Source organism: Salvia splendens, chromosome 21, assembly GCF_004379255.2.
Source record: "Salvia splendens isolate huo1 chromosome 21, SspV2, whole genome shotgun sequence".
Classification (NCBI taxonomy): domain Eukaryota; kingdom Viridiplantae; phylum Streptophyta; class Magnoliopsida; order Lamiales; family Lamiaceae; genus Salvia; species Salvia splendens.
Window position 1 is genome coordinate 8,081,559 of NC_056052.1, and position 17,583 is coordinate 8,099,141.

Here is a 17,583-nt window from a genome sequence, read left to right on the forward strand (position 1 = left end):
TAACACGATAAACGGTAGTCGCGGGAGCTTTGCCCGTCGATCAAACCAAGATTTAGGATTGCAAAAGAAAGTAAAACACGATAAAAGGAAAATAAGATAATTTGATATTTCTTGAATGATCGAACTAAAGAACAATGTCCGCTATTTATAATAGTGGATACTAACTTAATGAGTAAAACAAAAGATATGAAAAAGATATGCAAATCCATAATTAACTAACTAAATAATAATAATAATAATAATAATAATAATAATAATAATAATAATAATAATAATAATAATAATAATAATAATAATAATAATAATAATAATAATAATCGTATCAACTCCCCCACGGTTGAAATCCACCTTATCCTCAAGGTGGGCACCATGAAGCAACGATGAGTGTCGAGGAATCCTCCTGGGTCAAACATACACAGAATAGTTGAGCGTCTCCCTGCATCAATGCGTCCATGAATGCTCAAGCATAGAGTGTCATTTTGCGGAGGAATCAACCGGGCATCGGCGTCGAGCGATGTTGATCGATGAATCATACTTGCGACAACCCTGACATGATATGAATCACTCAATAATTTCAGCGATGCGTTGTCCACAATGGAACTACCCAAACCAATCTGGACTTGGGGAATCTTGAATCGAGAAGCATTCAATTGTCGCGCGCACTGAATCTCGATGCAACCGTGAACCGGTTTCTCTTTACGTGCGAAATCCGGACCGGACTTCTCTATCTTCTCAACCTTTTCAACTCCACCAAAACGAGAAGAAGAATGTAGAATCTTCTCTGAAGAATCATCAAATCCTTTCTCGTCTCGATCACAGTCAAGAATCACAATCTTTTTCTTATTGCACTCCAAAACATTCCCAACTGAAGTCTTGGACAGAGCATAAGCCAACGAGCGATATTCCACTTGCCAAGGAAGAAGTTCTGGCGGCGGCTCGAGGGCGGTATCGGAAAGCAGCGCAAAGGGTGGTGGTGTTGTACTCGACTGCTGCGGAGGAGCTAATGAGTCGTAGGGGACTAAACCCGACGGCCCCGGCAAAGCCTTGCTATTTCCTGATGGAGGAAGGTGTTGAACGAGGTCCCCAAACCCGAAAATTGGGGAGCCGTAGGGCTGCGCAGATTCAGGCAGCTCGGGAGGAAGCATGTTGTCGATTCGTCGGTCGGCTGCAACAAGGCGAGACTCCATCCTGTAGCACGCTTCCAACAATTGTTGAAATTGTGCAAGAGTCGGATGTGCCGTGGTGGTGGCTGGACAAGGTGGTTGTGGCGCGGGTTGATTCCATCCTGAGTTATGGTTGGGGGGCAGCGGATGATCGTATGTCGAGACCTCGTGGAAGGGGCGTTGTCCCGTTGTCTCCCAGTAGGCAGGTGGATCCCAGCTAGTGGGTTGTCTGAGCACGGTGTGGTGTGGCTGCTGAGGCGGTTGATAAGGCTGAGAGTATCCCTGTTGCGTGCACAACCTTGGCGGGTCCCAACAAGAGGGCGGTGGTGGCGAGTACAAATCTGTCTCGTAGGACGATGGTTGCTGACACGCAGTTTCCTAGCGCAGCCATGGCGGGTCCCAGGAAGTGGGTTGACGGGCTTGGTAGGGATGGTGTTGTGGGTGGAGTCTCCCATCCTGTGGATATGGATATGATGGTTGTTGATCTAAAGCTCTGATCGGATGGAGCAGGGGTTGAGGTACGGGCTGCCATGGGTGGTAATCCGCCTGCCGGAGTTGAAATCCAGTGTAGCCGTACGTGTAACGCCCCACTTTTTGAACCCTAATTTGTGAACCCGAAAGTACTTGTTTTAATGCTATTGTTTTGCGAAGATCCGTGATCTAATTGTGGTGAATTAATTGGTGTTGGACTGAGATTTGTGAAATAAGTTACATCGCGAATTTAATTAATTCCTGTCCGTGAGGAATATTTATTGGACTCAATTCCGGGTTGGATCCGATAAATTAAATAAATATTATAAAAATCCAGTCCGTGATAAATAAATTGTGGACTGAATAATTAAAAAAAATCAAATCAAAAGAAAAATACCATGAATTAAATCAATACAAATTCTCTTCCTATTGACTTGGTCACCAAGTCAAATTTAATTAGAGATTTTATAAAGATTAACCTCCTCCGTGAAAAGATATTCATCCTCCGTAATCTATAAATAAAACACCAAATAAATTCAATTAAATCAAAAAAAATGAATCCCTCCTCCCTAAACCCACGTTGAAAACACTATCTCTCTCCCCTAAAATCTCTCCCATATCTTTTAACCGCCCTCCCTCTAAATTAAATATTTCACAAACTCATTCCTTCTCATTATCGTCTCTGCAATCAAATCCATCTTCTCCAACTTCAATCCAAGGTAAGCTTGCAAACTCCATCTCCATCTCTATTACACGTTTTTGGGGCTTTCTAAACCAACTCATCCAATTCATTGCAATTGTTGAATAAGGCCGAGCCGGAGATTCAAGAACCATTTTTTTGAAACGTCCGTCTGCAAATTGAAGGTAAACACCTTTCCCATCCAAATTTCAATCTCATTCTACTGCATCCATATACTTTTCATCCTACTGTTGCCACAATCTGCGATACCTCCTAATCGAATGAATTGAAACAAACTAAACCAAAGAAACAAGTTTTAAATTCACGAAATCAAATAAAGAACTTACCATCGGGGTCTTGCGGGGCTGAACGGGTTGGTTCCGGGATGTTTCGGGGCTGCACGACCACCGACGGAGTGGCGGCAGCAGCAGCCTGACCCGGCGGCATCTCCCGGCAGCGACAGCAGACGGATTTGGCGGCGACGGAGCAGCGACGCGACAGCAGCGGCTGTCCGACTGATCGACGGCCGGATTTCCCCCGCTCCGACGACACTGTGGCGGCCGCAATTTGTCTTCCCGGTGAGCAGCGGCCGACGGCGTGGAGTAAATCGGAGCAGGCGACGAACGGATGGAGGATTTCTTCCGATTTGGTCGAGAGTGAGAGAAGAAGAGAGATAGAGAGAGAGGAAGGAGGAAACGTGAGAGAAGGAAGAAATTTGGGTTCTTGGGCTTTTTTTTTAAAAAAATAAGGTGGGCCTTGATTTAATAAATTGGGCTTTTGTTTTTTTTAAGTTGGGCCTCATCTTTTAAATGGGAGGATGTATTAAATCTATGGGATCCATTTAAATCTTGGGGCTTTAATTTGTAATTGAAGGTATAAGGTGGAGAAAATAATTAAGTCATGAGCTTTTAATTAAATCTTTGGGCTAATAACTAATTAAATCTTTGAGTAAAAATTAAATTAATTGTGGGGAATTATTTAATTAATTCCGGAATAGTTCAACGAATGAATAATTATATCCTAAGTCCGAAATAAATATAGTTCGAGGGAAAGTGGTTGCGCTAATTTAATTACGAGGAGCCATCGGAACGATTATTGGCGTAAGCGGCCGAATAAGCGAAAAATCGAGAGAACAAGATAAATAACTTCGCTTAGGATGCATGCATTTTATTGTCTTGATTGGAAAGTATGTTGATATATGTATTATTTAAATTCTAAAGGTGAGACCTCACAAGGGAATCGAGATACCAAAGGGAAGGAAGTGTAGAGAATTAATTCAATTGAGGTGGGCTTTCTTTTAAATAAGGACAACGTCCTAAATATTTTGTCGATGGAAATGAAACTGTATTTATCATGCTATGATTTGATTTTTACGTGCCTATCTGATGTGGCTTTATGCCAATATTTTATAAATCGAATTCGGGTCATTGTAGGGCCGCAAACCCTACTTGGGCTAGTGTACACCTATGGTAGATCGTGTGCTAGCGTACGGGCTGGCCGGTCTAGTGGCTTGGTTTGTGGCCACATTCCAAGTCATGTATTGGCAGATATGGTAAACGTCTATGGGAAAATGACTGATCAATCGATGTTTGAAATGGAAATGATTTTGAGTGCCTCGGGCATTTCTAAAGCTAAACCCCGACGGTTACTTGTGAATGGCATGATAAATTACTCTTTATTGAAAATGTTTTCGGCATGAGCCACTGGGTATTCTTATAATACTCAGCCCTGCATGTGTTTTCCCTATGTGCAGGTTGAGCGGCGACGAGGTTGTGGTGGTGTTGAGCAAGTAAATTGGTAAATGAACTGTTGTTTTTGAATTATGGGTGTCGTGGTGTCTTCACACATGACGTCACCCTTACTCTTGGTCGTTTCCGCTGTGACATTTCTTTCACTTATCGCTTATTGGGCTTGCAGCCTAAATTATTTGGATATTGAATATTTGGGATTTTACCAATTTATGTCAAATTCTCGGTCGTTTTATTTGAATATTAATTGTGGGTCAAGCTCGTTATTAAAACCCTAGTCCTTTTCGTCTTTTTATTAAATTCTCTTAATCACGATCGCCCATATTTATTAACCCTAAAGGGCGGTCGTGACAGTACGACATGTAGACAGCGATTTGGAGGAAGAGCTCACGATGAAAGCACCAATTGTTAAGGGTGAAGTTCCCTTAACACGATAAACGGTAGTCGCGGGAGCTTTGCCCGTCGATCGAACCAAGATTTAGGATTGCAAAAGAAAGTAAAACACGATAAAAGAAAAATAAGATAATTTGATATTTTTTGAATGATCGAACTAAAGAACAATGTCAACTATTTATAATAGTGGATATTAACTTAATGAATAAGACAAATGATATGAAAAAGATATGCAAATCCATAATTAACTAACTAAATAATAATAATAATAATAATAATAATAATAATAATAATATCAAATATCACCTCAAGTAATTAGGGGTAAAAGAATTTTTAAAACAATGAGCTACATAAATAGTCTTTAGATTTTATATTTTGCACACTGCAGGTTTATAGCAAAAACAATAACATGGAACATCTCTAGCATTTTACTACATGCAGTTTTTAAATATTTTTACATATTAAAACGAGATGGTTGGCTTTTCTGATCAAATCTAGATGATCACTATGTTACATTAAAAATAGTTTGATTGATGATTGACCTGAGTTTTAACGTGAAATTTGTAAAATATGAGGAAAATGAGATAAAGTGGGTAAAGTATAAGAGGGAAAAAATGTCGACAAAATAGGAAAAAGATAAAAATGAGTACTAGTTTTTACGAACGAATGAGAATAAGAATATAGGACTATTTATATTATGAACAATGGGAGTACTAGTTTTAAAATACTTCCAACTAACATATGGGACTTAACCATGATTAATTATCCTTGAATACGCAAAGGAAGTGGTGGCTGTATTTTTTGGGAAATACAGTCCAAAAAAATAATCTTAGTAGCGGGTGGTATATGTTTCATTACAAAATTTGTAAAATAAGAGCGAAATAGAAAAATAAATGATTGGCATTATTAATTAAAAATATGACTTATTTTAGTTAAAAGAGAAAAACTTATTATAAATTGATACAAATTAATTTTAATGAAAATTTAAAATATAAAAAGTAGAAATATACTAGACAAAGTATACTTCTTTCGTCCCACTTTAGGAGTTCCACTTGAGTTCGGCATGAGTTTTAAGAAATGTAAAGGAAAGTTGGTGAAAAAGATAGTGGAATGTGACTCTTACTTTTATATGGAGTATTAGTTTTATTAATAAATATGTGAGTGGAAAAAGGTTAATAGAATATAGGGCCTATTATCATTTATGAAATATTTCAACCGAGACTCTTAGGCCTCGTTTGGTTGCCATGTTAGCCCTAGATAGTCCATTTTATCTATGCTTTGGTTGCCATGATACTACTATCTCTAAGCCCGAAAATTTGCTAAAAGCCCGCCTAGGCCCGGTGGACTATCCACAAATTTGTGAATACACTATACCACCCAATAGCAGCGATAGTGTACTGTTTCTCTATGATAGTCACTATTGCCCTCTCTCTCTCTCCCACTTTTACTCACTTTATCTCTCTTCTGCAACTCTTCTCTCAGCCCACTAGATTTCTCAACCGTCTCTCTCCTCTCCCTCTCTACGGTAGCGGCTGCCACCGGCGGTAGCAATGGTTCACTTTGGCCGATTTCGTTAAAATCTAGAATTAACATCTTCGCAGCTGCCGTCGCACCACAATAACTTGGCAAAATCTTGTTACTATCGTGGAAATAATTGGCCATTCGCATCTTCGCGATTGCCACGACCACGAATTTGTGTACGCCTGCGTCGAGAAGCCGCTCATCCTCGCGTAGTCAGCTGCGCTGCTCGAGATCCTCCACAGCCTCGCCAGAATCGTCAGATCTCCGGTTACCTCCACTCTGTCGTAGGTCGCCTCACCGATGATCACTAAGATAGTTAGATACTCGTTTTTCCGATTGAAGGAGGCGTTCAGATATGCGCCGTCGGTGCTGATCTGCAGTACAACACGTTTCTGATGTTGTACCCTACCGGAATCACGAGCGAGGTACGGCTGATCTCCTAAGCACTGACGTATTTGAAGGAATCAGGGTTCAAATTCAGCATCAGGATGCTGAATAGGTGGACAAATTCAGTAATTTTTGTTAATCTTCAAAGCTCATTCTATTGAATGATTTTGGTGGTGTTTTCATTGTATTTTTGGAGTTGGGCTTCTCATTAATTGAAGTCAGAATGTTATTTCTTCAAAATCAGTCTTTTTTTCAAATTTTCAATGAAAATTTTAATTTGTTCATCTTTTCTTGGGACATTTTAATTATGATTTGTATTAACCTCCCATTGTGTCTGGTACTTACAATATTGATTATCGTTAATAATTTTGTTGATAGCATGATCATTAACACCAATTTACTTAACTTAATCATAAAATAGAGATACACATTTACATACAAATATATTTAGTAACAAGGACATTTTTGTTATTTTACATCTTATCTATAAAACACTATCTTGTCAATCAAACAATATCATAAAAATACTATCTGACACTATCTCATTTTCGGCCCGAAAATGCTATCTTAAGATAACTATCTTGCTATTTTCTATCATGGCAATCAAACGAGCCCTTAAAGTGGGACAACCAGAAATGTAAATCAGGACTGTAAGGCCTATTAACATTTGTTAAATACTCTATAAAAACAAAAGTATTTGATGAGCCAAATACTTTATTGTCATGTTTGGTAGTTAGAATTTTGAATAGAAAAATAATTTGATTTCTTAATTTTTTAAATCTTTGTGTTTATTACGATTTTTAATCAAATTAGAAAAGTAATCGGAATCCTAAAATTTAGGAAATAGACTACAACATTCCCTAATTCTAATCCTATCTATTCCTAGGTACTCTCTCCGTCCCCCAAAGTTTGTTCCAATTTGACTCGTTGCGGGTTTTAAGAAATTGTTTGAGTTTGTATTAAATGAAGGTGTGTAGTGGAATAAGGGTCCCACATTGAGGAGATTGAAAGTGTATTTAATGTCTATTTTTGGTAAAATTCCAAGTGGGAAAAAGTTTGTGGGACGAACGAAAATGGCAAAATGAGACAAACTTTGGGGGACGGATGAAGTATTATTTTTTCCAATTTTAAGATTCTTACATATTCAGGTTTTAACGGAGTTAAGTATAATTTTATACAATTATTAATTTTATTATTATTAAACAAAATTAAATATAATTTAAAATCACGAATCATAGTACTTAATTTCAATAAAATAAATAAATATAATTACAATTATAATAATACCAATTATATAATATATAATTGTTATTATCATAATAATACTTAATAATTTATTTAATAATTATAATATAATTATTTGAACTATGAATAATATGTAATACTCACTCCGTTCCCTATAATTTGTCACCATTTGACCCGACATGTGTTTTAAAAAATGTAATAGAAAGTGAGTTGAAAAAGTTAGTGACATGTGGGTCCTACTTTTATATATTAGTTTTATAATAAAATGTTAGTGAGAATGAGTTAGTGGAATATGGGGTTCATTACCAAAAATGGTAAAAGTGAAAGGTGACAAATTTTTAGAGACAGACGGAATGAAAATAAGTGACAAATTTTCAGGGACGGAGGGAGTAATAATTAATAACAAAGTCTTGATAAAATGATAAAATTACAAATTTTATTTAATAATAATATCAATAAATAAATATAATTATAATAATAGTCATATTGGTTATGAGATGTAATAAATGCAAACTCTAAATATTGTACAAACTTCAACCTATGATCTGAACCGTTAGAAAATGTCAACAGATGACAAAATTATATCAACAGAAAATGTCAACACAATGTCAACGGTTGATGCCGTGTTGAAAATGTGTTGACATTTTCTGTTGATGTATTTTAATCATCTGGTGACATTTTCTAACGATCCAAATCATAGTTTGAAGTTTGTACAATATATAGGTTTGCATTTTATCACTACCCAGTTTATTATATCATCTATGATTAAAATATCAATAATTATATTATTATGTTTATTACTCCATCCGTCCCACAATAATTGTCACTCTTAATGTGGGCATAGGTTTTAAGAAATGTAAAGAAAAATTGGTTGAAAAGTTAATGGAATTTGAGACCCACTTTTTTATATTTATTTACAATAAAATGTGAGTGAAGTGAGTTAGTGGAATGTGAGACCTACTTATCATTTATGGTAAAAATGAAGTTTGATAATTATTATGGAAAAAAGTGACAAATATTATGGGACGGATGGAGTATTATGATAAATAAACAATGGAGTATTTAAATTTTCCCATCATAAATAAATATAATAATATAATTAGTATGTTTCTAAGTAATGATTCTTTTAAATTTTAATACAGTCGAATGAGCTAAATTTGAATTCCCAAATTTGTATGGTATTCTAATCTGTGTAGGAAGAGACCGTTCCTCGATAATCGTTCATCTAACTCACACTCTGTTTACAGTCATGTCGAAAACGACGCATCTAGACTCGTCCTACTCTATCAACATTCCAAACCGATTCACATAATTTCGTTTTTTCACTCAATTAAACATCGCCACTACGCTGATTTATCCCCAATTTCTGGGGAATTAACCCAAAATGGTCGCCGGAAAAGTCAAAACGGCAATGGGAATGCACAATTCCCCAGCTCAATCGAAGCCGCCGCCGCTGTCAAATCCAGATTCCGCTAAAGGTAAAAAAGGCTCCGCCGCTGGCTTCTCCCGCTCCTTCTTCCCGCGCTCCTCCGCACAGGTCCAGCCGAGGCCGCCGGACGTCTCCGAGCTGATACGATTAGTCGAGGAGCTGCGCGATCGGGAGTCGCGCCTCAAGACGGAGCTTCTCCAGCACAAGCTGCTGAAGGAGTCCGTCGCGATCCTTCCGGTGCTGGAGAGGGAGGTTTCCAGCAAGGATTGTGAAATTGAGCGGTTTAGGAAGAAGATCGATTGCTTGGAGGTGGAGAATGAGCAGCTGAGGAATGAGAACGAGTTCCTGCACATCGAATTGACGAAGCAGAATCGTAAATACGAAGACAAGATCAAATACATGCAGGCGGAATTGTGCGATATTAAACGAGCCGTCACCGAGCACGACGAAATGACGTCGTCTTCTTCGTCTTCGTCTTCATCTTCATCTTCTATGGCGAAACTCACCGATTTCACCAACAATTTCAACAAATCGAATTTCGCGGCGAAGGTTTTTCGCAACTGCGTTACGCAGAGTAACATCGCCTCGAATTTCTGCGAGAGCGTCAACAAGGACGAATTCAGCGCCGATGCGCCTCGGCTTTCTCGCTGCGATTCCGAGGAGATTCACGAAACTTCAATCTCGATTCGATCCCGAGCGCCGCGGGTTCCGAAACCACCGCCGCGGCCATCGTCGTCGTCTCAGTCTTCTTCATCGGTCAATTACGACGACGGTTCCCTTTCCGATTCAGCCGACCGCGCATTGGCGGAGATTTCCAACATTCCGGTGAAATCCGCCGGGCCGCCACCTCCTCCTCCTCCGCCTCCGCCGGCGCAGTCGAAGGCCGCTGCTCCGCCTCCTCCCCCGCCTCCGCCGAAGGGAGTTAAATCGAAGGTGGCGCCGGCGAAGGTCAGGAGAGTTCCGGAGGTGGTTGAGTTTTACCATTCGCTGATGCGGAGAGATTCGAGCTGTAGACGCGATTCTGGCGTCGGCTCGTTGGCCGGAGCTGCGGCGAAGGATATGATTGGAGAAATTGAGAACCGTTCTTCACATTTACTCGCGGTAAAATATTTTATCAATTTTATTTACTTTAATTTTATTGTTTTTGCATATGCCAAAATGTCGCATTCACAAAAACACGGTGGTTACTTTAGGTTGTCCTCTCTGGAATTTGTGCAATACCAATTTGAAGATAAAAACAGGGTTTAAATTCAAAATCCATATTGGGAAAATCCAGAAAGCTGTAAAATTGAATGAAACCATGTGGCCTTTTATGACAATCTATTAATTCCAACCATTTGATTAAACCGTTGTAGGCCGCCTAATTTAAGTCCATTTACTGTGTATAAATGTTATTCATAATTGATTGCAGATCAAGACAGATGTGGAGACCCAAGGAGATTTCATCAGATTCTTGATCAAAGAAGTTCAAAATGCTGCTTTCATTGACATTGAAGATGTTCTCCCATTTGTTAAATGGCTTGATGATGAGCTCTCATATCTGGTAGTACCTAATTTTGGATGCAAAAAACTGAATAAATTGCCAATATTTTCTCAATTTATATGCAAAAATGTGAAGGTTGATGAGAGGGCTGTGCTCAAGCACTTCGACTGGCCGGAGCAGAAGGCTGATGCACTGAGAGAAGCTGCATTTGGTTACTCTGATTTAAAGAAGCTGGAGTCTGAAGTTTTGTCGTTTCGCGATGATCCCAGACAACATTGTGGTCCTGCTCTCAAGAAAATGCAGTCCCTCTTTGAGAAGTATGTTAAATGTCACCTAATTTTGATGGTTGTGGTTTGATAATCACAGAGGTTTAAATTCACATTCTGTGCTTTGTTTGATCAGATTGGAGCACAGTGCTTACAATTTGTCGAGGATGAGAGAATTGGCTGCAAACCGGTACAAAGTTCATCATATTCCGATGGATTGGATGCTCGACACCGGCTTTGTGAGTCAGGTGAAGCCTCGCACCTATTCTTTGTGTTTGCAGCTTGTGTGCAAGATTCATATGTTATTTGATAGTATGATCTAATGAAATATCAGTGTGCACAATTAGATCATTGAGAAAAACTAGTGATTTAATTAGGCTATTCATCTCTGCTACTATCTTGATAATACTAAGAAATGTTGCCACACTTTCAACAAGAGAAATCTGTCAAATTTATGAAATTGAACTCTCACATGCTCTTATCATTTTTATTTAAAACTGTACAAAATTGCTGCAATAATACAATTGTAATGACATTGACTTGACCTAAGGTTTTTCATCATTTGTCTGTACCATTTGTTTTCGTCTATGATTGTGAAATGACAAAAACTGAATGTGTGTAATTACCTTTGCCATAGCAGATCAAGCTGGCATCTGTGAAATTGGCAATGAAGTACATGAAGAGAGCTTCGGCAGAACTCGGAATGGTGGCAGGTGGCCCCGAGGAAGAGGAGCTTATAGTCCAAGGCGTCAAGTTTGCCTTTCGAGTTCATCAGGTAATAATTTCTTTTACGTGATGTCGAACCCCACCGATATACGTGGTTAGTATAAGAAAGACGCGGGTTGTTTTTCAGTTTGCAGGCGGGTTTGACGTGGAGACGATGAAGGCGTTTCAAGAACTGAGGGAGAAGTTTCAGTTGTGCCAAAATCAACACCAACAGAAATTCATTTGCAAGTCTTCTTGCTGATTCTGCAGCAAACTCAGCTTCAGAAAATGGCTTCATTTTTTTGTTGTATAAAGAGTTTAAGAAATGGAAAATGAAGATTTGTGAATACAGATTGCCGCAGTCATCTTGCGATCCAAAATATATTTATTCAAAATTTTAAATCAATAAACACATATTTTGCGATCATGGAATTCATTCCATCTATTTCAATAACTTAAATCACATTGTTGTACATAAAATAGATAGATAACATTTTAGGGCTATTTGTTGATAAATCACAAATTTTGGGTCAAATTTCTTACAAATTTTAAAGGCGATAAAAAAATCATCAACTTTACTTGATTGTGCGAAATTTCCTCGACGGGTGATTCTGGCAATTGGTAAAATTAACATGACACATTTAACCATAAATATGTAATTAAATGGTAACTGCATCTTTGGTGATACCATTTTTAGGTCGTTATCAAATGACAAATAATATCAACATAATTTCCTATTTAATCTGGTTGACATTTGTATGAAGAAAGTTGACATTGTATGTTTTATTCTTAGTAGTGATCTATTCTCCGGATCTAACTATCAATATTAGGTAGGTGTTATCGACTAAGATAATGGTAGTACTCCCTCCGTTCCGCGGTATTAGAGACGTTTCTTTTCGGTACGCAATTTAAGAAAATTTGGGTAAAGTAAAGGAAGAATAAAGTAGGAACCGAAAAACATAGAAAAATGAAGAGAGAATAAAGTAAGAGAGAGTAAAGTAAGTGTAACTATAGAATGTACCAAAATTACAAAATGACTCCACTACTAGGCGGCGCGCCTAGTAGTCGGCGAGGACGGGGCGCAGGGACCGGTAGCACGGCCCGGCGAGCCGCGGCAGCGCTAGCAGTCAAATTTTTTTAATTTTTTTTAATTTTTAAAATCTTTATATATAAAATATTTATTCCCAAATCATTTTTTTCAATTCATTCCATTCTATTTATTTTTGTCCAATTAATTTTGTTCCAATCAAATTAAAATATACCAACAATTGATAAAATAATATGATTTGTGGCTGTGGTGTGTCCACTATTGGGCTGGACAACTTTTTGTGGTTGTGCCTTGGACACTCTTAGTTCTCCTATCTTAGGTTTCTCTCTTTAAGATCTAATATTGGAGTTGCATACTAGAAACTATGTTTTCGAATTGCTCATGTATTTACAACTTTTAACCATTCTATCTTTCTTTTAAAAACTCCGATGAAATGATTAATTACTATGTCTGAGCATCTTGCTCAACTCATCATTAGTCGCGGATTCTCGAGTCTTCCTACCCTTAGAAAAATATAATCGTGATCTTTTTTATGACTTTCAAAGTTTAAGAAATATACCAGATTCTACCCAAAGTTCGTGTTTTATCCACAATCAATATCCCTTAATTTTATAAATTAATAGTTACAATTTATATAATAGAACTGGAAATTAATAAAAGTGCAACATAAGATGAAACATAATAATTGAGCTTATAAACTGTGTAACAATATAATCTCAACGATATACTTAATATGATAATTTTTCAATTTTCCAGTTTTTTTTTGCACATCAATATATGAGTTTTTAAATACTTAGAAGTATAATTTCATCTTTTCTTAACAAGTTGATTAATTCCTCAAATGAGAGCTGCATAAAGAAGCTGGTTCCAAGTATCCGGCAATCCAGGTAAGCACCAATGGCTGCAATCAAGACCCGCACCGCCACCGTATCTCGACGGATGAGCGTCTCTCCGGAGCCCCGACAAGGCCGCAACATCTAGCAAATAGACCGGTTTCGTTAACGTACTCAACACCTTCTTCAAAACTATAGTAGCCGACTCTGGCCTTATCGAATCCGTGGTCCCTTTATCCGGTGCACGTGCTCCATCGCAGTCCCTTTTAGTGCACACACACCACATATACTATATATTATCACAAAGTGACACAAATAATGCTAAGAATTTATAAAATTATGTAAATAATGAACTTTACCTAGAATGAGAGGGAGAAATCCCTTGAAAGAAGACCTTAGTCTGGGAAGGGTTGACATTTTGGTTGACCCAATGGGCCCACGTGGTGAGGGCATGAGAGAAGGCTCGAAGGCGGTCCATGTCCTTGGCTATGGTGGAACCATATTGAATGAAGTCCCAACCTTGTGCTTTGGGACCAGTGTGGAGCCACCAATGCCATGTGTTGAATATAAGCATGTCCATTCCTAGCCATGCTTTGCCTTCTTCAATGGAGTCTAGTTTTAAGACAAAACCTTTGGCTTCTTTCACTAGGTCCACCAAATAATGGGTTGTATGGAGGTATATTGTCACTCCAAACTCCTGCATTTTCAAAAGTTAAAGCAAAACATTATTTATTATGTTGCATTTCCTCTCTACCATCTTATCTTGCATTTTAGGTACAAAGTGTTGCTCGGTTCTCGAATCAACGTCAAGTTTGTCAATGCCAGCAAGTTTGGGATTCTTTTACTTATAGGGGTAGATCGTTTCATCTTTTAACACAACACACCAGTCCGTGAGTACTAGCCTATTTTTGTTATTTTTAACCGTTGAGTTATAATAACAAGGATTCGCACAATTTATTTTGTCACGTTAATAGCGCAATTTGAGATCGTTTAGACTCGATTTTCATTAGGACTGTAGGGTTTGCGGAATAAACTAACCTCAAACGTAACATGAGAAATTGGGGTTTGTTTAACGAAGGTGGTCTTAGCATTCAGGTGTGCAGCATGTAGCATGCACACTAACGAGTTCCATTGATTTAGACTCAACGAGTCGCCCACAAACATTATCTTCTTCCCTTTCCATCTCCTCAGAAAATCAACACCATCAAATCTGTAGCCAAATACATAAAATTAATTTAAGAAAAGTTCAGACAGAGTGAGTTATATCGTTCGACACTGTCTTTAAAATTTATGTTTATTTACCATTAAAAAGAATGAACTTACCTAGGCAAGTTGCAAGAGCTTGGTTTCCATGAGTAATTGATGTAATCTTTGTCTGGGCGGCCATGTTTGAGGCAATCAAATTGAGAATCAATGAAGGGACAAGTCGAAGAATCGTAGAGATGAGGTGAAGAAGAATCATGCACCCATGCACCACTAAACAAGTTGCATCCACTTGCTAACTCTCCAAAATAATTACTTGTGTTTGCAAATAATTCTGATTTTGCATATATGAGATATAACATGAAAATTGCTAACAAAGAATGACACTTGAATCCGGCCATCTTAGCTTTGCATACTAAAATCTTGAAAATGTAGCACTCTTTATATACTCATATTCCCCATGATATTAATTATTGATGCATTATGCACGAATGGAGAATCGGAGATGAAAATTTTATAGAATTTCAAATAGTATATGACTCTTATATCTGGATATTTAATTTAATTTGTTGCATGAGTATTGAATTTGAAATTATGAAGCCGTTATATTTTTCTTTTCAAATAATTAAGAGTTGTTTAATTGTTAGATGAGAAGGCGAATGGGGTACGCAATTTAACTAACTTAAAATTGTCTTAATTGAGTTATAGTACTAGTATTATGTGTATAGTATATTTTGAGAGGACAAATAAATTTAAATATTTTAATATATAATTTTACACTATATTGAAAAAATAAAGATCGATCGATAGTTAAAAAAATGATAAAATTAATGTAGTTTATACTAAGTTTGCGCGTACTCAATTATTAAATGCCTACACTCCTAAAAGAGGGAATATGCGCAGTCAGTGGCGAAGCCATGATTTTGCCGATGGTGGCCCAAGTCATTGTTAACAATTGTGGAGTTAGATGATGTTGATTTTGAGGGGTTATCAAAAATAAAAATATAAAAAGGAAGTTTTAGTTAATGCAAACCATTGGTTAAAATAGTAATTATGGCTAACGATCCCGAAAACTATATATTGAACTAATTAATAAAGTCACTTGATTTTTTTGCCTTTTACATTTTGAATCACATGCATAAAATTTGTTATGATATTGAGATCCTCGATGGTAGACTACGAAATTTTAATTCAATATTCTTATCATTTTTTGAAATTTTGATTGATCAATATTTCAAATTTATAGAATCTGATATCTATACATATAAATGGAAATCTAAATTTTATTGAGTATTTAAATTATACAATATGATATTCAATTGAAACACATAAGCATAGGCAAAATGATATATTTTGTTAAATGTAGTTTGTTCAAACTAAAAATCCGACTCAACTAACTGTAATCATACACTAAATATAATTTTTTATGTAAAATATTATTCACTTTTGAGTTTTTCTATGGAACAACAATAAAGATGGGTGTATACCACAACTACTGTAAAAAATTTGTGTGACATATACTCCAAAATAGTGTAAAATTTGAGCTTGGTATTAATATGAGTAAAATTACTTTTTGGCGTGACATATACTCCCTCCGTCCCGTGTTACTTGCACTTATTTCCTTTTTGGGCGTCCCAAGTTATTTGCACTCTTTCCATTTTTAGTAAAAATTATCACCTACAGCCGCAATTGTTGACTTTGCTATACACTCATTCCTTAATCTCCGTGCCGAAAAGCAAACGTGCGAGTAGCACGGGACGGAGGGAGTATTATTTTTTTGGTTGAATGCGTGAAGTCGACTTTGAAGATACACAAGTGGGCTTCTTTTTTGAATATGAAATTATTATTTTAATATAAAAAATTATTTGTATATAAAATTTTTTTCACAATTATTTAATTATATCTTTTTTTCCAATGGATTTCAATCTAAATTTTATTTTTTTTCATTTTAATCATACTATCTATTACTCTATCCGTTCAATAATAGTAGAATCATTTTGTTATTATGGTACATTACATAGTAGTTGCGTTATTTCCCTTTTTAGTTTAAGTAACACATTTATTCCCATTTATTCCTTCTTCATCTACGTTTTTCATTTTCTACTTTATCTTCCTTAACCTAACTTACTTAACATAATTTTTCTTAAATAGCGTGAAAAATGTCTCCACTACTATAAAACGGAGGAAGTAGTACCTTATTCAATTCATAATTTTTTGATACTCAAAAAATCCCTCACACTTTAAATTTTGCACTATGGGCGGTCAATGGGCCCAATTAGAATCACACTAGAGAATAATTGCTGCACTTAAAAAAGGAGTTAGATCTTTAGTTTAATTATGTTGAGTGTTTAAGGTTTTTATTTATATAATTTTTAGTTAGTTGAATATTTTAATTATGTAATATTAATTATTTGTGTATTTTAATTGGATATCAATGGATAAATTTTCATTAAAATATTAAAAGAAAATAAGAAGGTTAGAGCTATGAATAGTTAAGTGAAAACTGGGCGAGTGTTAGAGTTGTTTCTTAAGTAAAGAATGTGGTAAAAAGTGTTGTAGAGCCTATAAGTAAGGTGATAAATGAATTGGTTAAAAACATGGCTGTGGATGGCGTAATATATCAGACAATCTAGATATGCACCAATGGTTTCAATTGAGGCCATCGCTGTTGTATATTGACGGTCGAGAGTCCCTTCGGAGCTCCAACAAGGCCATGGCATCAAGTAGATAAACTGGTTGTCTCATAGTGTACTCAACACGACGTTCACAACTTCGACCAGGGGCGGAGCCATGAATTTGTAGGGACAGGGGCAGATTTATCTATGAAGAAAATTTAATAACTCGAGGAGGGGCATTTCCTGAAAAATTAAAAGAAATAAATTACTCCCCCTGTCCCAAGGAAGATGACCCCTTCCTTGGGCGGCACGAGTTTTATGCAACTTTATTTTGTGTGTTAAGTAAAGAAAGTAAAGTAATAGATAGTGAATAAGTAGAGATAAAAATATTTCC

The 17,583-nt window shown here is 36.8% G+C and overlaps 2 protein-coding genes and 1 long non-coding RNA gene across 3 annotated transcripts; 2 read left to right on the plus strand and 1 right to left on the minus strand.

The window, feature by feature from the left end:
* The first annotated feature begins 2,113 nt into the window (after positions 1-2,113).
* On the plus strand, positions 2,114-4,332 carry LOC121783945. Its single transcript, XR_006046677.1, has 4 exons — positions 2,114-2,353; positions 2,444-2,498; positions 3,534-3,598; positions 4,067-4,332. It is a non-coding gene; the product is annotated as an uncharacterized LOC121783945 (long non-coding RNA).
* Positions 4,333-8,775: 4,443 nt separating this feature from the next.
* Positions 8,776-11,917, plus strand: LOC121783929 (protein CHUP1, chloroplastic-like). The gene is made up of 6 exons (XM_042182117.1): positions 8,776-10,137; positions 10,448-10,579; positions 10,655-10,836; positions 10,922-11,033; positions 11,426-11,560; positions 11,639-11,917. The coding sequence occupies exons 1-6, from the start codon at positions 8,992-8,994 to the stop codon at positions 11,750-11,752; spliced, it is 1,821 nt and encodes a 606-aa protein (XP_042038051.1). The 5' UTR covers positions 8,776-8,991; the 3' UTR covers positions 11,753-11,917.
* A 1,458-nt stretch (positions 11,918-13,375) lies between these two features.
* On the minus strand, positions 13,376-14,975 carry LOC121784154 (protein trichome birefringence-like 37). Its single transcript, XM_042182331.1, has 4 exons — positions 14,695-14,975; positions 14,410-14,581; positions 13,731-14,068; positions 13,376-13,634 (listed from the first exon to the last, which is right to left on the minus strand). The coding sequence occupies exons 1-4, from the start codon at positions 14,973-14,975 to the stop codon at positions 13,376-13,378; spliced, it is 1,050 nt and encodes a 349-aa protein (XP_042038265.1).
* Positions 14,976-17,583: the final 2,608 nt, after the last annotated feature.